Below are 23,208 nucleotides of genomic sequence, written 5' to 3'. Positions count from 1 at the left end.
GCGAGATAGATTCCCGTACGGCGAGTCCCGGTCTTTTGCACTTTCCGATAATTCTTAGCCTTAGGAGTATTTCGCACTTTCTCATTGGCGATGGCTTATGGCCTTAAAGGGTGTTATTTCGAACTTATCGAAATAGTAACCCGTCGTTGTTCGATCGAGGTCGAACTCTTCTTTTGGCGAAGGCCCTTGGCCTTAAAGGGTGTTATTTCGAACTTATCGAAATAGTAACCCGTCGTCGTTCGATCGAGGTCGAACTCTTCTTTTTGGCGAAGGCCCTTGACCTTAAAGGGTGTTATTTCGAACTTGTCAAAATAGTAACTCGTCGTTGTTCGGCCGAGGTCGAACTCTCTTCTTTTTGGAGAAGGCCCTTGGCCTTAAATGGTGTTATTTCGAACTTATCGAAATAGTAACCCGTCGTCGTTCGGTCGAGGTCGAACTCTTCTTTTTGGCGAAGGCCCTTGGCCTTAAAGGGTGTTATTTCGAACTTATCGAAAGAGTAACCCGTCGTCAGTCCCAGTTTTTGGAGAGCCAGACATTTTCTGGGAGAGTCCCAGTTCGTTTGACATTGCTTGCATCAAGGGGTGCAACGTTGGAGAATATGAAACGTTTCTATTTTGCTTAGGTTCGTTCTGCGCACACATTGTAGTCTCCTTGTCTGACTTCTGCCTTCCGGCTTGGAGATGTCACCGACGGGCGGTGTTTCGATTGCTTCGCAGTAGTTTTTCGTTCTTTAATTGAGATGTTTCTTTACTCGCTCGTCCGTGCGGCCTTTGTGTTCCTTCTTGGGCAAAGAGCAGAAGGTGCGTTAAAATGATACTTTCCTTGCCCCTACCCGGTGGTCCAATAGGGGAGAACGGGTTGGTAATGTTATTCGTCTTGTTTGGCATTTCGATGGTTGATGGGGCGAAAATTTCTAAATTTGGCGATTCTACTCGGCTCTCCTCCCCTTATCGTGCTGTGCTTTTTTCTCGCGTGGGTTGGATTTTTCCTTTGCTCTCTTTTCGGCGGGTGATCGTATTTCTTGTCTTTGATCTGGGAGAGACTAGAAAATTTCACTAAGAAATCCCCACAAACGACGCCAAATTGTTTGACTCAAAAGATATCGAAACCTTTTTGAACAAATCAATTAAGGAAGATGAAGGGCTAAATCTTAGTCAGACATAATAAATTCCAGATCAAAGAGCTAATAGTATGGATTGCATATAGGACACAAAAGATGTAAATGATCTTATTGAAATTTAACATTGTGTCTCCCATCGATCGATGGGGAGACAGCTTTACATGTTCTTATGTAGATTACTTCTTTCCTATCAAGATTACAAGAAGAGAGCTTCGGAGAGAGAAAGGGGGAAGGAGCCTCCCCTATCGAAGGTTTTCCCTTACTATATATATAGTCAAGGCACCCTTGCCCTTTACTTGGTTTGACGCCCTCTTGCCTCCAATGTGTCTTGGTCGTCCCTTTAGCCGCTGCTCTTTCCGACTCGACGGATGTCGGGAAAGGGATGCAGAGTGGGCTATGTTATCTTTTACTGTCCGATCATTTAGGCGGGACGTTGGTCAGTTCGGTCGTGACAGTCAGATTTTGACCAATACAAGGAAAGAATGTAGTTCTAAATCGCTTATACTAGTTATTTTGAGAGGTTGGTGAATGAGCTTGAGAAAGGAAAAAAGAAAGAGGGAAGAACGGAGGAAGATATCCAAGAGGACTTTAGAAATGATTTATTAGGATAATCTTTTCAAATTAGTCAGAGCTAATCTAGTACCAAATTCCTTTATAGCTTTTTAAACTTTAGGAGAATTTGTGCTTTATCTGGGAAGGTGGATGTAACAAAATTAAATTCATAAGAAATGACCCTAACTTTGAAAATTGGGCAGAAAAGTTGTACTGGTACTGCTACTATTTGGTTATAAAGAAAACGATTCATTTCTCATTTTAAAAATAGTAGTATTGTTTAATAGGGAAGCTGAATAAATTACTAATATCTGAACTAGTGATATATGGTTTATTATTGCGACTTGCGAGCATTATCGGGTTCAAAATATGGGATTTTGAAGAAGAATATATATATGTAGGATGAGTACATATTAACAATATCAAATTGACATTAACATTAAATTACTTTTTAGAAGCTATACACGTAATTATATGTCATTATTTTCGAAATTATCGATTAATTTATAGGTACTCCGTAGTGAAAAAGTTACCACGATAAAATAGTGGCGTCACAATGTGATAAATATGACTCCACCATGTTGCATCCAAGGGAATCCCTCGAAGCAACCCGACCCGTAAAATCACTGTAAATTGGGCGCAAACGTAGCGAAACAGGAGAGAGACCAAGTGCTGGACGCAAACCCTCAAATCTTCCGGAAGGTTAGCGAAGAAAGTTTAAGAGGAGCTAGGAGAGTAGTAGGGTTCACACGCACTCTCTCTCTCTCCTTTTTTCTCTCTCCTCCGTACTCATTTTTCTCTTTGGAATCATATTTTGAATTCGACCGAAATACAAACGTAGAGAAACCTACAACCGTGTTACCCTCTCGTCGATTCAGGTACATTTATTAAAGATCCCTCTTTTTCTGATCCGTTTTTGTTACGAAGTTTCCATTTTCTAGATTTCAATTGCTTGATTTACTGCTCTACTTTGATGTAGTTCTGCAGATATTTTGTATTACTTACGTGTGGGCTGTTAATTTTGAGCTAACTGCTTTCGATTTTATGTATTAATTGCATTTATTAGGTTTGCTTTGTGTGTTAGTGTTTACAAATGGGGGGGGGGGGGGGTTGCCACTGTTCTATTAGTTGAAGAATGATAGCCTACTTTTTCAATGGACCTGCAAAATACACGTTTTTATCCATATTCAAAGGAAAAGTACACCATGCATTTCGTGTTTAGAAACCACATGCGCTTTGCTAATTGTTCCATAACATATTCTAAATCTTTCAAGACAATGTGAAAGTTAGCAACAAGACGTGTTATGGATTACATTTACCTAAGAGTTTCAATCTTAATGGTTGAAATCAGAAAATGGGTCTCTTTTCTTGTTTGGAGATTTTCTAAGAGGACCTTCTGGCTTGCATTTTCTATTTGGAAATACCTTATTAGCCGTGTCTAACCATAAGGGGAAAAAAGGTGACCCCCTTCAAAATTAGGGCGAATCTGGGAGTTAATTGTACTTGTTTGAAGTGATAAATAAATGATGTCGGGGATGTAGGTTGGTGCCTTGTTGTATAGGGTAATAAATGCTAATGTGATTAACTTTTACTATTGAGGTATTATATTCTATTGTTCTGTTCAGTATGTTAGAGGATATCTTGTATAAATTGTTAATGGCCTAGTTAGAGGATAAAGAGCCTGGAACACAAATTGGAAGATCATTATTCTCCCAGTTGAATGACCTTTCTGCTCATATTTGAATTTTTTTCTCCCAGTTGAATGACGTTTCTGCTCATATTTGAATTTTGTTCATGCACAAATAATGTTCTTTTCATATTTTTTCTATTGCAAAGTGCCAGAGTTGGGATATTGAAAGAGATTTTGATCCTTCGTGTTCTTTTATAAGTTAAGCAATCTGGGCTAGTAGATTGTTTTGCCCTTTTTTTTTTTTAACACAAATACTAGTTTATATTTAGTATAATATAAAATTTCTGTTATCGGCTTGTTGGCAGTTTGCAGTTGGATTAGTATTTTGGATAATATAAAAGATTTTTTTGATAAAAAGGTAAAAGATTATATAAAAAATGTTGCAACCATATTTTTATTCCTTTCTCCTCTGCCACCATGCCGTTAGAAGAGCCCCCCCGGGGGGAGGGGGGTGGGGTTGGTATCACTCTACTCTCTGTTAATTGATGGTTCAAAGGTATAAAAGAACTATAGTTCATAACTATGAAAAATCTTGCCTTTTGAACTGCGTAATATCCACAATCAAGACTTCATAATATATAAAAACATATCTTGCTTATGAAATAAGGTACAAAAAGGTTAAAACCCATATATTAAAGCCATTAATTTGCTTGCATTATGCATTCACATACTTTTATTAAAGATATGGTGAAAATCTTCCCTCTTGCCAATATTGTGTTAAAAAAAGACTTCTTTGATTAGGCACCCAAGGGTGTGACCTTAGTTGTCAATAATGTGGTGCAAACCTCGGATGTCAGTGTTCAATCCCAGTAGGGAGACAAAAAACACAGGATCTTTTTCCATCCGCCTTAGTTTTGTAGGACAGAGTTACTCAGTGGGAAGTAGCTCGTACCTCATGGGATAGTCGATGTGCATGCAAGCTGGTCAGGATATCACCATTATAAAAAGTACTTCTTTTTTGTGTAATTAAACTTCCCTCCAACTTTAGCCTATAGACATTCTCTCAATCCTTTTATAGAATCATGACATTGACCAGTGATATTAGAAAGATGATGCCTATTTTGATCTCTAAATTATCTACCTCTAATTCTTGTGTTATTTCTTTTTTTTTTTTTCCTCAAAACCTCCCCTCCTGTTTTCTTGTCCTTTTTTCTCTTTTCTTTTCACGTGGTTTGTTAACTTGAATTTATGTTATTGTTCTCATTCTTTTCACTTGAATGTTTTACCTATTATTCTTTATCAAAAAAGAAAATGTTTACTTGCGGGTGCGGAATGCTAGTCTAAAATCATTTATGATCTAAATCTAGGCTCTTTATGAATTTTCCTCAAATATTGTGATGCACAATTGTTTTTTAGTTTTAAGTGCTCGAGTAATTGAGTCCCCTCTCTTTTATTTTCAATTTTGTAGGTTGAAGTTTAAGTTTTCATTAGCATTTAGAAAAATACTACTCTCTCCATCCCAATTTATATGTCACTCTTTCTTTCTCAGTCAGTCCCAAAAAAGTCACCTTTCTTTATTTAGAAACAATTTATCATTAGAATTCCTACTTTACCTTTAATGAATTGATTTACATCCATACAAATATATGTGGTTTGTTCTAGACCACAAGTTTCAAAAGTGTTCTTTTTTTTTCTTCTTAAACTCTGTATTGTGTCAAACACCACCACATAAATTAGGATGGAGTGAGTAATTAGGAGCATTTTTCTCTTTTTAAATTTTAACTTTTATTTTGTAGAACTCTATCATTCTTCACTATTATCAATGGATGCATTTTATAACTATTTTCTTTTGACATTTTAAATAACCTTTTACATAGGTGAGTCAAATAACATAAATGAAAAAGAGAAGCTCATGCACATTATAGTACCAAAAAAAAAAACTAAAAGAGGAAGTTGTTAATTAGAGGGCAAAATAGACATTGTATTTCTGAAATTGCCTGTCAGTGGTCTTGAGATAGAGTGGGAGAATATCTATGGTCTACTCTCGAAAGTCGGCAGGGAGAGTGATTTTTAACAAAATGCTGGGGGTGAACTATTTTCACCTGTTAAAGGCATAAACTTCTTGGCCCACTGGAGATGTTCTGAAGCACCACTATGTGTTGGATGTTGGGTTCTTTAGTGAGAGCACATTTGTGGTCGTGCTGGTTCAGTAGATGAGCATTTAAACAGTGGAGATATTCTGCCCTACTTCATAAAGTGGATCGAAAGATGAGATATTGTAGAGAGAGGGTGCCAATAATTCAGTTCTCAAGTTATGTTTATCAGCATTGTGTTACTGAACACCTTTTTGGTAATTAATAAAAAATTTTATCCTCTAGCTTTCTTTCATTTAGGGCAGCAATTTTTCTGTTTTAAGAAAAACTTAAATGAATACTTGTAAAAAAATAAAAAGAACTAACAACATAAATGAACAGGCCAAAGCTCCAGGTGCAGGTTTATGAAACATTGAAACCCTTGCACGATATCTTTTTCCTTCTTTCCAGTTTTTGTTTTAATAGTTTAAGTTGTTTCTTTGTTCCCTTTATTTTGGGGATAGGGACTGTATCTTCTTTACCAGAAAATGACAAAAACTAGCAAGGTGCAGCGGGTACCTGGTTTGCTATCTTGCCGCTCAAAGGTGTGCAAAAAGATTCAAAAGGAGAAACGACCGAAATCATCAGAGAAGAAAGAATGGGAAGGGGCAACTTGCTCAGTTTGCATGGAGCATCCTCACAATGCAGTGCTGCTGCTGTGCTCTTCTTATGACAAGGGATGTCGTCCTTATATGTGTGCCACTAGCTGTCGTTTGTCGAATTGTCTTGAGCAGTACAAGAAAGCCTATGCGAAAGTCACTTCAATTGAGGGCTCTGAACCAGAGTTGCTGTCAATTGATGATCCAAATTGCTTGTCAGGAGCAGGTTCTTGCGCTGGGAAGTCGGTAGTTGAACTTCTATGCCCACTCTGTCGTGGGCAGGTGAAGGGTTGGACGGTTGTTGAACCTGCACGCAAGTATCTAAATGCAAAGAAGAGAACATGCATGCATGAAAATTGCTCATTTGTTGGGACATACAAAAAGTTAAGGAAACATGTAAGGCGGGAGCATCCATCAGCACGCCCCCTCGAAGTCGACCCTTCACATGCAGAGAAATGGAAGAAGCTTGAACACGAGAGAGAGTTGAACGATGTATTTAGCACAATCAGATCGGCCATGCCTGGGGCAATTGTAATGGGAGATTATGTAATAGAGGGTAACTTTGGAGGCTTCCACAGAAATTTTGGATTAGATGATCACCTCGGTGACACTCTTTTTAGGTCGGAATCTAATGGCATTCCCTGGAATGATATTGTCCACTCAGATGATGTTTTCGATGATGGCTATCATTCGTTTGATGAGGATGATTTTTTCGTCAATCATTCTGGCAGTGGGGCTGCATCTAATGTTTTCAATAGGATTTCTCGACTTCGTAGCAGGCTCTTATTGGGAAGATCAAGGAGGCGGCAACGACATCGAGCGAGTAGCAGAATTCGGTGATTTATCAGGAAAGAAGTTCATGAGCGGTTGGGATGATAACATGTGTTTATTAGATAATGACTTTCTTTGTCACAACACAGAGAAAAATATGTCAGGAAATCCATGTTTGGATCCTAACCGCGGTTGTTGCAGTTTCAAGAGGATTGATGACATTGTTTACAGCAATTTGGAGTTCCTTTAATTGCCTGTAAATTGGAACCAGATTGCATAGTAAAGTAAATTCAACCCTCCTCTCTACTGCTAGGTACTAAATTTCATGAACTAGGACAATAGTTTCATAAATTTTGAGTTGACTTCAGAGAATTTTATTTCTCTCATTGGATATACATCCTTCAGGATTGAAGGGTGCGGTATTTATGCACGGAGTTAATTTCATAATCATGAACTAGTATTTGCTCGTATTGTGTTGTTCTGTACTTTGCTGATTCGTTTAAGAAGCTGATTTTAAAATACTTGTCCTTATGTTTTACCGGCTTGCATTGGCTACGTGATTTATCATCCTTTTTTTTTTTAATAGTTTGATTGGTCTTTCCTGCTCCTCGTTGGCCTTATTTTTTCTTCTAATAATGACTCAAAATTAGAGGGCATTTTTCCCCTTCCTCTCTCCTTTTTTCTTATAATGTCTTAAAACCTTGCGGTGATGTTGGTGAAAGGTGGCTCAGTTGCCCCCGCTACCTCTCATAACGTTTGGACTTCTTAATCTGTTCCGTATAATGAGTTGATTTTTCTCTAATCGACAACTTATAACTATTTATAAATATAAAGTTGGGAATGACAAAGGTGATGTGGCATATCTCTAATGAGCAAATGCGCTTTTCTTTTATCTCCTTTTTTTGACTTTTTCTCCCCTTTATTGTTTCATAAGAGGTAAAGAAGACGTCTTTTGGATTGGATCGTTCTTTTCTTTTTAACTTCTCTATTCATTACAATTTAAGCATTTATTAACCATTATTTGCCCATTAAGTTTAGAGTATTTACTTGCCCATTACTCTCACTAATTACTCCCTCAAATTACTCATACATCTCCTCTAGACTTATTCAATTATAAAGAGCGATGCAGAATTACACGGTCATTGTATCTATAAAGAATAATAAAAGCTTCGGGAGGACGACATAGTTTGAAGTCTTCATAGTCAATAGACAGAGCAATATTCTGATAAAAAGACATATACGAGGAGATGAATTCCACTTTCTTTGTAAGAGGTTTTTATAAACTTACCTTATTTGCTTTTCACTGCAAGAAGACAAAACATATCTGTTATTCTCCTGTACTTTGTAAATTTGTAAGTTTGTTTAATTTCTCAAACCAGTGGTTTCTTATCTATATTGCATATTTTATTTTTCATTTATGACTGTGCGAATCACAGATAAATTTAGTATATATATAAAAGAGGGTAATAGAAAAGTGAAGGCAAAGATATATTTATCTTTTTTCTCCTTTATTGTATTTATAAAAACTCTAAATTCATAAGTCGCACCTCTTTATCTTCATAACTTATATTTTAATAATTTCAATATTTTCATGCCTTTTATATTGGTAACTCTCAATTGTTTAATGTGTAAGTTTATGACAATTTATGATAGTGTTCCCCAATATGTACATATATCATATATATATAATCTAACATGAAAGGGTTAGGCAACGCAGGTAGAGGTTTGGAAAAAGGAGGCGGGATCAGTCCGAAGCTCATCTGAAATGCTTGACCTTGGCTGTAAGGCCGGGCAGCAATTCCTCCAATGAAGCGGCTACGCTCCATTGTTTTTCCTCTCTTGATACTCCATTCTATTACTACTAATACGACTTTAAATTGGACAATATATGCATGCTCATACTGGCATATTTTATTTTGCCGATTTATATGTTTTGTGTCAAACACTATTCTAATGCTAAAATCATCGTATGGGTTAATACTATACACAAACGAAGACTAAAAGGCAACTAAAAAATTAAAGAAAAGAATGTATCGTAATTTTTTGTGAATTAAGTAGTGCATTTAGTATTAAAGAAATAGATTGAACCAATATGATCTTACTTTATTTGGAGATTTAAATTCTAAAATAGCACTATTTATTTATTTATTTTTATTTTTAACGCATAAGAATAGTGCAGTTAAATATATAACACAACTTCTTAAGAGAGAATGAGTTGCCTTTGAATATCTCACTTCCAACAAAATTATGAAATACCACCGAAGATTGTGGCGAAGCTCGGGTATATGTATAGTTGCCTTTGAAGAATTGAATAGTTGAGTCATGAGGTTTCGACCTCGAACTTTAGGCATGAGTTGCCTTCGAAAGGGAGTATTTTTAATCATAAAGTGAAACTCTTTTAGCGTGAATCCGGATTAGTCAAGCCTCAAAAAGAATATCATACATTAGATGAGAAAACAAAAACAATAAAAATAGTAAAATTAGAGGTATCTTTGCGTGTTCTGCCATCAAAGAAATCGAAATAAAGCAGTATCGAAATACCCAAAGAAATAAGTAATAGTGAAATCAATTAACATTATAAAAAGGATTCGACCTTGCTTGCTGAAGGAGAAAGCTGCTGAAAATCATTTAATATTGATCATGGAATTTGTGGAGGATTTGATAGTATTTTTGATGTATTTTGGGAGATTATCATGTATAATTATTATTTTTGTTAAACAATTTTGCATGTTAAGTATTACAAATCTCGACCGTTTGTCTGAAGAGGTAAATGTCTATTGTTCAAAATTATAGGAAGTTTAAGTTATGAAGGAAAGTTGAAGGAGAAAATAATTTTCAACCCAAGTTTTTTATATTACTCATAAATATTAGACAAAGATGAGAAAGCAAATCTCTTTTATTGTCTTCACACTTGTACCAAAATACTACAAACAAAATAAATTACGAATACTTTTTTCGAAAGAAATAAATAAACCAGACATGATATAAAAACTAGAAAGTCAGAAGTAAGATATTTACAACCTATTTTTTGCTTTTCAACCTTTTAAATATTAGTAGAAATTTATTCTTTAAATATAATGAGATTTTTTATATCGCGCGGAGCGCGACAAGTTCACTAGTTATAACATAAAATATTTGTGGATGTTATAGTGAAGTTATGTTAGAGAATATATATTATAACATAACATAAAAATTGATTCCGAAAAAAGCTTGGCTTTTATAGTGAGGTGTTGTTATATAGGGATGCTGTTATAGAGAGGTCTGACTTATTGTTTTATGGTTTGACTTGGTAAAAATTACACGGGGCACCCTATTTGGTCGCCCCCATTTAACCTATACCCATTTTTTAAAAAAGTTTTAACTTGTACCCAATTTTTAAACAACTTTAGCCCCTTTCTCCTCCTCATTCTCCTACTTCGTTTTCTTTTTTCTTTTTCTATGGCTAAGCTTAATACTAATTGTCACACCTCCTTTTTACCTACACCCCGTAAGGGTGTATATAAGGGAGTTTTTCCAATTTAAGTGACAATTGAAACGAGATTTATTATTAAAAGATTCAGAGTCACCACTTGGGAGATTTATGGTGTCCCAAGTCACCGATTTAAAATCCCGAATCGAGGAAAGATTGACTCTGTATTACAGTCCGCGAACACAAAAATCCGGGTAAGGAATTCTGTTAACCCGGGAGAAGGTGTTAGGTATTCCCGAGTTCCGTGGTTCTAGCACGGTCGCTCAACTGTTATAATTGGCCTATTATCTGATTCTAATAGACTTTTAAACCTATGTGCATTTTAATTTTAAAACCGCTTTTAATTATTTTAAGGAAGATTTCAACGTCATCTGAAATACGTCTTTGGACCACGCCACATGAAATGCACCCGCAGTCCGAGACACATTTTATTTAACGTTGTTGGAAATTAAAACCGGATCACATGAAATGCACTCCCGAATTTGGAAATTAAGCATCGCAACTACGTCACGGGAACCGTAACCGTAGCCATGACAATCATTCAATTAACGCGCCTAAAGGCTTTTCTACGAATATTTATTATTTTTAAAAGAAAAATGCACTCGTGTCACGCGAGCGTGTACACAATTACGATAATGAATTAAATACGCCCAGGAATTCTAACATGTTCAAAATTACTTTTTTAAGTTACACATTCATTGGAAGGCTCGTTTGGATACAGAATTACATAAACATATACCTGATCTACATTCATACACAAATGTGAAAGTGATCTATTGATAAGTATTTTATAAGTGATGAACTTCTTTAATATTATACCATATAACTTCCCAACTCAGAGGAACATCACCAACATATCTATATACGATGGAGATCTAAAACGAACAAAAGTACAGCAAATAAGCTAAGCACTTCAATGGTCAAGAACAAGATTAGTACATAATTTTGCCAATAAGGATGGTGTCAAAATCGGAACAGAAGCAGTGCGTAGAAAATGAACAACAATAGTAAACTCCATAGTTAAGGAAAACCGCGTTCACATATGGCTGAACATGAAGCAACTCACTTTAACAAAACAGAGGCAGTAAACAATTAGCACAAATTGAAGTCATCAATGAGCAAATCATGAACATATGTTTCAACAATCCAAGGAAGCATCAGAGCATCGGAAAATGGTGGCAACATCATTATGACACCGAGAAACGGATCAACAATTACAACATTTCGAATCTAGATTCATACCTGATGCGCAACTAAAAATCGAAAAAAAACCGGAGCAAAAGCCAAACCGCCACCGAATCTCGAATGGAAACCTCAATGAGACTCAAGCTCTGACCGGAATTTTTGTGTTAGGTGTCGTTTTGGACTGAAAATTGTCGGAAAACACAAGCTGACGGGAATGTCGGATCTGTCACCGGCGAGACAGAAGCTAAAACCAAAGAAAATTATAAGAATAGCAGCTTTCTTTCTCTCTGTTTGTGAGTGTGTATGTGCGTTTTTGTGCTGCTGGTTTCAGGGGTGAATAACGGGTTTGGGGTGAGGGATTTTTGTTTGGTTGTTGATGAAGAAGATCTTAAGGGCTATTGGTTTTGAGTCTGGTCGTTGGGTGGTTTGAAGGCGGAAATTCAGGGGTCAAAAGGAAAAGGGTCGTTTTGTTGAAGAACGGAGCAGAACCGATGGGGAAGGGGTGTGCTGAGGAAGATGGTCTTCAGAGGGTGGGGGGGGGGGTTGGGGGGTTCGGTATTTGCTGCGCAGCTTTTTGTGCATATGCGTTCTTTTTTTAGCCTTGTTCCCTTTCTTTTTAGATTTTTAAGCATTCTTTATAGGTAGAGTCTAGGTTTAAGTGTATTTTTATGTATTTTGCCCATTAGTCCCTAGGTCTTTTGTGTATTAGGTCCTTAGGGTCTTTTTTGTTTGTTTTTGTTCCAAAGAAGAATCTAGAAGGGTCCCTAAGCTTAATGGATTAATCCAAATTGGGCCAAGAACTGGGCTCTAAAACTCTTAAAATTGTGATCCAACACTTTAATTGACTCCTTTTAAAATAAGATAAAAATACTACACAATCCAAAGCTAATCCTAATTAATTAAACTAAACATGAAGCTATTTTTGTGTTTTCGAAATTATATAAAGATAAAAATAAGGTACCATTTTTATATTTTTTTAAAAAAAAAAATTATGAAAAATACATAAACTAAAATATTTTTTGTGATTTTTATTTTTCTTGTAATAAAATAAAGTAAAGGAGTAAAAATTAGTTGAAATAGCTATATTAGGCCTAAATTAAATGTTTTACGCTAAAAATGTGAAAAATCTTGGGGAGGGTCAAAAATCACATGTCTACACTAATTGGGTACAGAAATCAAGGGACCAATATTATCACCTTGGGGAAATTTCACATTTTATGAAAGGTATAAAGAATCCAAGCGACAAGACAAAGGTGACAACAGAAAAAAAAAGAAAACCATGAAACCCCAAGTTCGCAGCTTCCACAAGCCCAGAACAATAGAAAAAATTGGTGATTAATTACTGATTAATCTAGCAGGCATTGAAGATAATATTTTGTAATGAACTCAATTGAAATAAGGAAAATAAACGACAATAATGGAAATGGTCTTATGGATTCAACTTCAGCTTATATAGTGCTGAAGTTTTTACAAATGAACTAAATAACTTCGGCATCTTTTGCTGAAGTTTTTGAAAAAGCTTATTCATGACAAAAAAACTTCAGCACTAAATGCTTAAGTTCAGCAAATAGAGAACAAAACTTCAGCACTAGAATGCTTAAGTTCAGTAATTACAAACAAAAACAAGTTTATCAAATAGAGAACAAAACTTCAGCACTAGAATGCTTAAGTTCAGCAAATAGAGAACAAAACTTCAGCACCAAAATGCTTAAGCTCAGCACACTTGGTCTACTTCAGGCCGGCAACTAGAATGCTGAAGTTTTGCGTGATTGTCTTTGCTACTTCAGCCCCGTATACTGAAGTACCTCGAAAAAGTGAATACGCTTGTAATTTTTTATGCAAAGCGGGCACAAATTAAAACGTGACCCAAAAAGCAGGTATAGATGCAAATGACATTTGACTTGCGAGCAAAACTTGGGTTTGAAACATTAGAAAGCCAATGCCTTCGTTTTTGGTAGATTCTCTTGCTGCTATATATGGAATAGAGTTGCAATTACAAATTTGCTTTACTATCATGCGCACAAGGTGGGATCCACCTATTCGTGCGCCAACCTCCTTTTTTTTTTTTTTTTTAAAAGAAAAATATACTCTCTCAGGCATAAAGTTGTTTTGGAATTTACAAAATGCGAGCAAGGCTTTCCAGTAACATGCGGAGACGACGTTAACTTCTTGGAGATTTATTGACATGTTAAAAAAAAAAGGATATTGGTCATCACGGTAACAAAAACCATATATTAATTAGTTAAGTATATAGGAAGCAGATTGAAAAGAAAGATTAATGGATTATTAGCTTTATTACATATTTATATAGGTTTTTTTTTAATATAAAAGGTTTTAAGTTTTTGGTTTTGAAATATAAAGTTTGTACCTACAATTGAGTTATATATATAGGAACTTTTAAAGTAACTAATAAATTTGTCCACGCTCCGCGCGATTAAAAAAGATCTCATCAATTCATTAGAATATTAAAGATATTTTAACAATATTTTTTGTCTCGAAATATAAATAGATCAAATTTCAAATTTTAATTCACCTTTTTACTCACCTGAGTTTTATATAGATATTAGCTATGACTATGGAGATTGTTAGTATGTTTCTGAGCCTAAGCACGAGAATATTCAAGGGGCTTAAGCTCATTTTAATAATCATATGCAAAAGCAATGACATTAAAAGTCATACTCATCAACCTAATAACAATAATTTCCGTAAGAGGACACAAAATGTACAAATGACATGATTGCATAACTTGAAATGTTTTTAATTTTAAAATATCGATAAATACATCAAAATCATTAATCCACGAAAAAAAGGACAAAAATGAGACAATTTGATACCAAGCTAAGGAGTTGTTACTTATCACAAATAAATACACCCTTAGCATATTCAGTTCTCGTCAAATAGAAATATAATAAAGTAAAATAAAATTACTTCACTTTTCAATTCTATTTTTATATTTTGGATTGTCCAAAAAATATGGTCATTTTTTCTCTGCTTAGTTCCTACACTCTCTAGATATTTATTTTTAAAAAAGGTCCACCGACTTGATGCAGTTTCAAAAGTAAAATTATTCTTGTAAAAAATAAATAAAATGTCCATCTGTCTAAAAGGAGATTTATTTTCTACATAATTCAAATTATTTCTCAATACTCGACTACTTATGAGACCGACATTTCATGGAAGAAAGATTTATGACTTTCAAAACGTTACTTTTACTTGAAACTTTTCCAAGTATAATAAAATTTCAACTCTTACCTTAATATTATTCCCCAGATAAAATAAGAAGGCTTAATTGGGACATAGCAGTAAATTACATTGTTCATTAACTTTGGCATAAGGTATAACTAATTTATCACAACTATAATTAACAAACTTAGCTCGAAGTACAACAACAAGAACAATACGACATCCATATATCAAAATCGTCAAAATCTAACACAAACATGTAAAGTTCAATTGATTAAGAAAGTAATAAGACTATACATTTTCTTGATGTTCATCATTTTGTAATGGTTTCAAGTACTACTATTTAAATAAAGAAAAGTAATAAAATATTCTGACAAATGCTTCTCCAAACATACATATTTACAAAAAAAAAAGTTTGTGTCAACTGCAAAAAAGTAATAGGTAATTCTGAAAATAAACAAATGACATTTACATCAGACTAAAGAGGATGTACAATACAATTCAATATCTTTCTTAGACATATATATCTCATCTAATTAACTGGCCAGACAGTAACGTTATCTTCTACAAAAAAAAAACTCTACCATTTTCTTCCCTTTTTTGATCTTTCAAACTATAATTTTTTAAGAACAATTCATCATGTTGATCTAACCATTTGAGAAAACCACACCTCAGACCCTGCAATAAAACTCAAACAAATTCAAGAAAACTGATTAGAAAACTTTTCAGTTGGAGCAACAATAGAATTCAACAAAAGAACTAAGATATATAAAACTTTGTGAATAAAGATTTCTAAAACACCAACTAAACTAACATGTAATACCATTAAGCGCAAACATAATTAAGATTCCAGTTATCAATATTGCATAAAGCCTTTCATCTTTTATCAACTTGATGGACCTTACGATATGCAAATTCCACAATCAAACAAAATAGAAATTTGTTTTGAAGGAAGAAATTTGATGATACCTAGCGATTGTAAACTTGAGCAGGGACCAAAACTTGCCTGATTCAAAACCAAAAATACCATGACATGACTAAATCAACAGGTTAGGTATGCTTTTTGTTGATACTACTGCTCGAATTAGATCCAACTAATGAAATAGGGCAAGACTGAGAGAATTAAGTCATAAAACCTCATGACATTGGAAAGATAAATTTTGGTGAGAAAGATACTACTCCAAAAGGGAAAAAAGGAGTATTTATAACACATTTAATAAATGGGGGTTATGGATTCCAAAAGTCATAACCTAAAATGTAATTTATAACATATTAAACAATTGGGGGTTATGGACTTAAAAAGTCACGACCTTCAATGAAGAGGTGTGAGATATGGATGTGGATTTTAAAATAAGATAAATGGTTTGAAAAGGGGGGAAAATCAAAAAAAAAATGAGAAAAAAAATAAATAGGATTCCTACACTATGAGATATGCCACATCATCTTTTCATTTCCCACATAATATATATAGATTTAGTCTTTTAAGTTTAAAGTGTGCACCTGCAAAAAGACTTCTTTTTTCGAGATAAAATGATATGAGAAAGTAAAGGAGCAACCACAGTTGAATTTGAAATTAATGTACAGCCACAATTGAACTGAATAAGACAATACACCAGGAATTGTTTTTACTAATATAAGAAACCTAAAAATATCCAGTTAAAGGAAACAATTAATTTAAGCATCAATGCTTAATTATCCCTTAAATAGTTTGATCGTTATGATTGCTTACTGAATTGCCAGGCACCTAAAATGTCCTTGAAGAAGCACTTCAGTCTATTCTGCATAACACAGCAGAAGAAAGTCACAAACTCACATTGTAATCACAAATTAATTGACAAAGCAAATCATATTGAATAAATGTGGATTTAAGTTATATAGTACTCATTATAGAGATTAAAAAGTAATTACTTTATAAATGGTTTGGTCGTGTAATTTTTTTTACATCCATCAAATAAATTGACCTATAAGAATAAATAACTCTTTCAATCAAACCTGATTTGGTAACCTGATAAATAAAGCGAAGACCAATTAAAGTACATTGATAGTGTAGAAAATCTTTACGACAATATATAACACTCAAATCCTTATTATTAATATAGGGGATAAGAGCAAGACTCACACAAACATGAGTTGTCTTCCTTTTTGCTCCTCTAAGCTTTCTCCATTTTAGCCCATTTTGACAGCATGATTCTTCTCCATCACCGTAGCCTTGTGTTCCAATGTGCTCATGCCTCCATTCCTTATCTTTTCGACGGAACAAATGGGAAAATGACAATCTAATCCTTCTTGTCCATCTCCATTTCTGCACAAAATGTTAACTCCTATTAACAAGAGACCACCATATACACTCAAACCTTTCTATAACATTCATTCGTTATAACATTATTTCACTATATAATGGCCAAATTTATTTTGGAACCGATTTTCATGTTATCTTCTATAACATTATTTCGCTACAGCAACCAAAAAATGTATGAATAAACGACATTATCTTAGAGAGGTTTGATTGTATACCAACTAGACGAAATAAGCATTTCACTACAGGGGCGGGTTTATATGAAAATATATGGTGAAATTCAAAAATAGCCAAATTTACAAGTGGTAATTGAAAAATAGCCATTGTTTCAAAAGTAATCAAAATTTAGCCACTTTTTATGTAAAGATAAATCTAAATGAAAATACTGATCAAAATCCGAAAAATATTCCAGCATAATACACTGGAGTTCCAATATAATATACCGGTCCTACATAATATGCTGGAATTTCATACACAGGTGCTCCAATCTCCATTATATTATGCTGAAATTTTCTGTGTGTTGGAGTTCCAGCATATTATGCTGGAAGTTCATACCCAGGCGTACCAATCTCCATTATATTATGCTGGAATTTTTCGTGTTGCAGCTGTCCGAAAACTGGCTAGGCCGTGCTATTTTCACACAAATATATGGGGCACGTAAACTCATGTTCTCTCCACCAAACTGTTTTTTATATACATATTTTTTAAAATTGGTCTAATCTTATCTGCTGACACCTATGCTCCAAAAAGGCTAAATGATGCACTTGGTTGGATGCAGGGCCGGCTCCATAGTTATGCATAGTAAGGCTTGTGCCTTAGGCCCCCAAATTTGAGGGGCCTCATTTTTTAAAAATAATAGGTTTATAGGCATTAATAATATTTGGTACTTTTAATACAAAAGTAGAGTTTTTTAATATAAAAGAATGAAAAAAAAAACTCTTTAGATATATAAATAAAATAATAATTTGACTTACTTAAAAATACGTAAATGAATAAATTTCCCAACGTTTCAATTGTTTACTACTCCTTCATTATATAACGTATCAGAAATTTACTCTTAATTTGTCCCAATCAATCTTTATATTTCACAAACCTTTACATATTTTAGTTCTTTCTCTTTAATATTTTTACTCACCTTCTTTCTCCAAGATTTCATTACTCACCTTATTTCTCCAAGATTTGATTAATTCAAGTGTTCAACTACTTTTAAGCTTCCAATAGTTCTATACTTATATTGCTCTACAAAATCTTATCTAAGATCAACAATATCTCATGAAAGATTAAATGAGTTCGCTATACTATCAACTGAAAAGGAATTATTTGAGAAAATCGATTTATAAAAAAGATTATTAACAACTTTATATCATAAAAAGTTAGAAGAATAGACTTCAAATAAAAATATATATCTTATAACTTTCTTTTAAAATTTAGGTCTTATATTAAACTTTGGCTTTAGGCCCCGTATGTGCTTGAGTCGCCCCTGGTTGGATGCTAGGTTATTTACCTAGAGGAGCTGGGATCAAATCTCAGTTAATACTTTCTTTTTTCTCCTTTGGTTAATGGTGCACACATATTATAAAAATCCTAGATCCGCCTATGTTTCACTAGATCCAAGGGCACTGATTCAGCAGGAAGAGCGTCCGCAGAAAGCTCGATACTATTTTAGTGGAGAAGGGGAAAAAAGACATGCACATTATCCATTGAGGTTCAAATCGTTCACCAGATTGCCTCGAAGAGTTTTTCTTGTTTATTAGTAAAAAAAAAAAAAGTGGAAAGAAAGAAAAAGAAACAAGCATTTCAGTACTATTTAGATGCAATGCTATAAATATACACCTTGTGTTTTTGGTTTGATGAATTGTTAGACTTCCACGAGAGATGTTGATAATTGCCATGCCTTAATTCATGAGCATAATTCAGGAGTTGTGCTCGACGATCGTAACCTCTCTTTGTTGCAGTGCTTGGATGAGTTCTTTTCGAGGGATTAGATCTATGTTGTGAATCTTTACTTGATAAAGATTCAACATAAACACTGATTATAACTCCTCCTTCCCTTTTCATTATCAAATCAAAGTGACAGCTTATAATTCTATCAAAATTGGCATTTGGAATGATAATACAACATTTCACCAGTCACATATATATATACCATTGTGCTTGTAATGTGTAGTAGGCTGCTGTTCAGATAAAGAAACTAATTTTGCGAGGTTACAGGTATGTTTTTCGGGGTCTTTGGCCGATGAAAACTCAGAATTAGTTTGGAAACCAATTCCAATTTGGAAAATTTATACTCCCTCCGTTCCCATTTAGTTATTTAGAGCCAAACTACATCAACTTTGACCAATATTTTGATATGTATTTTTTTTAATCATATTAATATGAGAAGAGTCGGAAATTATAATACGTTTCGTATAGTTTTCGAATATCTAAACTTTAATTTAAAAATATTATAATCTCAAATTTAATTTCAAAAATTAATCAAGTTGACTATCAAAAAGCGAAACATGACAAGTAAATAGAAATGGAGGGAGTACATTCTCAAGGGAACAATCTAGCGGCCACATGCTATTTTGTTCTACCGACATATATTTTACGCTTTTACTTTGTGTTCCTAAAGAGATTTAGAAAAAACCATACCAACATATCTAAAAGCATAATGGTGCTGGTTGTTGTGGTAATATGAAAATTCTTTCGCACAAAAATGGGAAAGAGATAACTATTTGTTCCTCTAAAATTCTAAAGATATTCTACTTTTGGAATAAATTTATTACTAAATTATCGTAGAAATTAATTGTTTACCCTTAAAATGAGTAACAATTAAATTTGTACGCGGTTGAAAGAATATGTAATTTAATTTAATCACGAATAATCAATGAATATCAACTAATCCAATTAAAAGAAAATATAAGATCAAACAAAGTGTAACAAAGCAATTAAGCCTGCCGTCGGAATTGGATGCTAAACATGGCACCAATCGAGCCCTCAAAATGGAGCTCGGTTGTAACCGAATGAATGAACAACTTGAAAAACACTTGAACAATTGCTAAAAGACAAAAGTAAATTTTATTGTTTTGATATGCGTGCCAACAGTGATCCAAAAAATAAAAAGGTTCTACCCTTTATATAGCATGTGAATTTCAACCCTAGTACAAGTCTAAATAAGGTAAAAATCCTTTTTTTCCCCAAGAAACCATGATTCGTAGTTAATATCGGGCGTGATCTGTGCCACAATATCCAGCTGATGGCGGATATTTCAGCTCCTCGTTTGTCTTCTTTAACCGTCTTTCCTTAATCTCGATTTTTCGTTCCGCTCGAGCTTGATTCTTCCAATGTTTGGCCATGCTCGATTCCTGACGTATCATTTTTCCACCCCCGGCTCCGATCTGTGGGCACCGTCGGCCTTACCTGAGGTGTCGAATCACGTTATCCATCGTTTCTTCACCAGAAAATCAGAGGTAGATTTATCCCCGATTTTAACCATACGCAGTCCCCTCACTTCTCAGAGAGTAGATCTATAGGAATGATAAGAAATGACTAATTGACTCCGGTTCCTTCCTTTGTACATCATAAGCAAGTTGACGAGCTGAAACGTCCCATCAATCACGTCGCTCTGATTTTGGACACGCATCAGTTGTCGGTTGATCACCCTCTGCAGTTACCGAATGTGAAACGCCATGCATTCATTATTCCTTCTCTATAAAAGCTCAGGTTTCCTTTTTTTCACTTTTTTACTTTCTGATTTCGAACCTTCTTGAGTTACCCTCGAATTTTCTATTTGCTCATCAATACTTCATATCTTCATCTCTCGTCTTCAAACCTTCATACTTTACATTCAAAACTTCATAGCAAATCTTCAAGCCTTCATACCAACCTTCAAACCTTCATATTTCAAGATAGAGATAGCAAAGACTTCGAAATCGGTACCCCAAAATACTGCACCTCCAGCTTCTACCTCGGACACAGGCACCGAGGCAACACTTTCGGTAGTAGCCCCGGAACCTCCTCTTACATGATTCATCCCCAGAGACTTCTCCATAGATAACGACTTCAAGGTTGAAAAAGCCTCCGTACAAGGAGATCGAGGTGAAGATGAATGGAGGTATGTTTGCTCCATCACCGAGGAAACGCTTCAAGTGGTCCGAGAGGATTGCAAATGGGAAAGTAAAGACTTAGTCATTCCCAGTCCTGACGAGGATATCATGACGCATGTGGAAGGATACTTAAGCGTTTATGCGCATCCTTTCACGTTCAGTCTGGTGGATATAGTGATCCTCGATTTTTGTAAGAGGTATGAAATCTACCTCGGGTAGATTAACCCATCTTTTTGGAAGATCATGACCCTCCTCCGACATTTTGTTAATAATACGGAGGATCTTTGGTTCACGATTGATCATCTGCTCCGAGTCTACAGCACCCAGATCCTCCGATAGGGGTTAATCAAGATCGCTCACTGGGCAAAGAAAGCTCCCTTCTCCTACATAGACAAGGACATGGACCAAGGCTGGCAGGGAAAGTTTGTTCGGATAAAGACCGAGGATCTCATTCCCTCTGAGTTCTTGCCATTCCCCGAGAAGTGAAACTTAAAACGTAAGTTTACTTCCTCTTAAGTTGTCAAAGTAATTTTATTTTTGAATCTACTCTTCTTTATCATTATTTATTTTATTTGACATACATCCGTCGCCCGAGTCCCCAATGCGATCCCTCATTTTAGGGAGTGGGTCGAGGGCATATGTAAACAACTCACTTATCCTGAGCGTGAGTGGCGCAAGCTTTCCAAAGGAAAGTGGGAAGCTCGTTCTCATGGTTAGTCCCCCCTCCTTTTTTCTTGGCCATTTCATATTGTATCATTGTTATGACTAAGTATTTTCTCTTTACAAGTTTGCCTAAGACTACCAAACTTCGGGAAATCATCGAGGTCGCGGCCTCGACCCCGTCTACAAATCCCTCCGCTTCACTAAAGCCTACTGCCGAAGCTGCTACGAAAAAGGAGGAAAAATGAAGAAGAAGAATAAAAGGTCTCCTGACTTCGCGGACGCTCCTGCCGAGGCTAAGAAGAAGGAAAAGGATCGTGGTTAGGGTCCAATAGAGCACCAAGAAAGCTTCCCGTGCCCGGTTCCTAAATTCCGAAGATCTTCATCGGCTCAAGGACTTCCTCGAAGACAATGATGACATGGAATTCGTTGTTCATGAACTGATCGATGCCGTACAAGAACCGGCAACCTCGGATAGGGGTAATCGTACGGCTGAATCCTCCTTAGCTCAGGAGCCCGAGGAGGAACATGTGACCACTTCTTCTTAAGAAGCCCCTCTGGTACCGAGAACAATTATCCTCAAGGATGATGCCGTCATTCATATTCAAGAATTGCCGCCCCTGCTGGATGCCACTTTTAATGAGGCTTGAGCTTCTGAAGAAAAACCAACTGACACGTCCCAAGCAGTGATGAAGCTCTCAACTCAATTTGTGAGGGTGTGGACGTCGGCATGCTAGAGGACTAATCTGGATTTGGCTACCTGGAGATCTCGAAAAGGGTCATAGAACTGGGGTCACGTGAACCGAGTTCGAGTTCAAAGCTCGAGAAGCAGTTTCTCGCCCCGAATGTGGACCCTGATCGGAAGAAGACGGCTATGTTCACAGTACCGGCGAATGCTGGCATGCTATCCAGGCTAGTTGGAGTGGCCAGCTATCTCCGTTCCTTAGTAACTGAAGAGGACTAAGTGAAGATGAACGAGGTAGATGGGCCGAGTCTCTTCAACGAGGCTCAGCAGACACTAAATCGGGTATACCCTCCTCTCTTTCTACCTTAAATAGTTCTCTTTGCCTTAATAATATTTTAACAATTTCACTTTCTTTATGTCTCAGGCTTTAGTGCTTCACTATGAAAGCTTTCACCAGTTCAAGATAGAGGTGAGTCACTTAAAGTTCGAGCTCAAGGAGCAGGTCCAGCAAAAGGAGATGTACAAAGCTCTATGTGAGCTAAAGGATGAAGTTCTTAGGGACATGGTTGACTGCTCTGTTCTCCAAGCCGAGCTGGAGAAATCCCAAAAGAAGGCTTCGAAAGTGAAACAAGACCATGCCCTTCTTATTGAAAAGGTAAAAGTGCTCGAGATCGATATCAAGAGTTTAAATGCAAATTCTAACACTGCAACCTCGTAGGTCCAAGAGAAACTAACCTTGATTGACCAACTTAGGTCCGAGATGGACGAGGTCAAGGATTCAGTTGACGAACTGAGGGGGAAAATGGTCCTCCTAGAATCAGAGCGAGATGCCACCAAA

The 23,208-nt window shown here is 35.5% G+C and overlaps 2 protein-coding genes across 7 annotated transcripts; one reads left to right on the top strand and one right to left on the bottom strand.

The window, feature by feature from the left end:
* The first annotated feature begins 2,131 nt into the window (after positions 1-2,131).
* On the top strand, positions 2,132-7,325 carry LOC104216768 (uncharacterized). Its single transcript, XM_009766889.2, has 2 exons — positions 2,132-2,550; positions 5,899-7,325. Exon 2 carries the CDS (start codon positions 5,923-5,925, stop codon positions 6,871-6,873), a length of 951 nt encoding a protein of 316 aa, XP_009765191.1. The 5' UTR covers positions 2,132-2,550; positions 5,899-5,922; the 3' UTR covers positions 6,874-7,325.
* A 7,849-nt stretch (positions 7,326-15,174) lies between these two features.
* Positions 15,175-19,038, bottom strand: LOC104216767 (uncharacterized). 6 transcript variants are annotated; one of them, XM_009766885.2, is made up of 5 exons: positions 18,771-19,038; positions 16,761-16,943; positions 16,371-16,419; positions 15,611-15,647; positions 15,236-15,319 (listed from the first exon to the last, which is right to left on the bottom strand). In XM_009766885.2, exons 1-5 carry the CDS (start codon positions 18,993-18,995, stop codon positions 15,313-15,315), a joined length of 501 nt encoding a protein of 166 aa, XP_009765187.1. In that variant the 5' UTR covers positions 18,996-19,038; the 3' UTR covers positions 15,236-15,312. The 6 variants fall into 6 exon arrangements, with proteins under 6 accessions (XP_009765184.1, XP_009765188.1, XP_009765186.1 ...); XM_009766887.2 differs by having other exon boundaries at positions 16,371-16,414; XM_009766882.2 differs by lacking the exon at positions 15,611-15,647 and having other exon boundaries at positions 15,175-15,330.
* Positions 19,039-23,208: the final 4,170 nt, after the last annotated feature.

Source organism: Nicotiana sylvestris, chromosome 7 (assembly GCF_000393655.2).
Source record: "Nicotiana sylvestris chromosome 7, ASM39365v2, whole genome shotgun sequence".
NCBI classification, from domain to species: Eukaryota; Viridiplantae; Streptophyta; class Magnoliopsida; order Solanales; family Solanaceae; genus Nicotiana; species Nicotiana sylvestris.
The sequence above is the reverse complement of the archived record's forward strand: the minus strand, read 5'-3'. Positions and strand labels throughout refer to the sequence as shown.

Coding starts and splice junctions, on each gene's coding strand:
- LOC104216767 (XM_009766882.2), bottom strand. CDS start 18,995: ATGAAAAGGGAAGGAGGAGTTATAATCAGTGTTTATGTTGAATCTTTA. Junction 16,944..18,770: donor CATCAAACCAAAAACACAAG/GTGTATATTTAT, acceptor CATTTTGTGCAG/AAATGGAGATGGACAAGAAG. Junction 15,331..16,370: donor TTTAGGTGCCTGGCAATTCA/GTAAGCAATCAT, acceptor AATTTGTTTGAG/TTTTATTGCAGGGTCTGAGG.
- LOC104216768 (XM_009766889.2), top strand. CDS start 5,923: ATGACAAAAACTAGCAAGGTGCAGCGGGTACCTGGTTTGCTATCTTGC.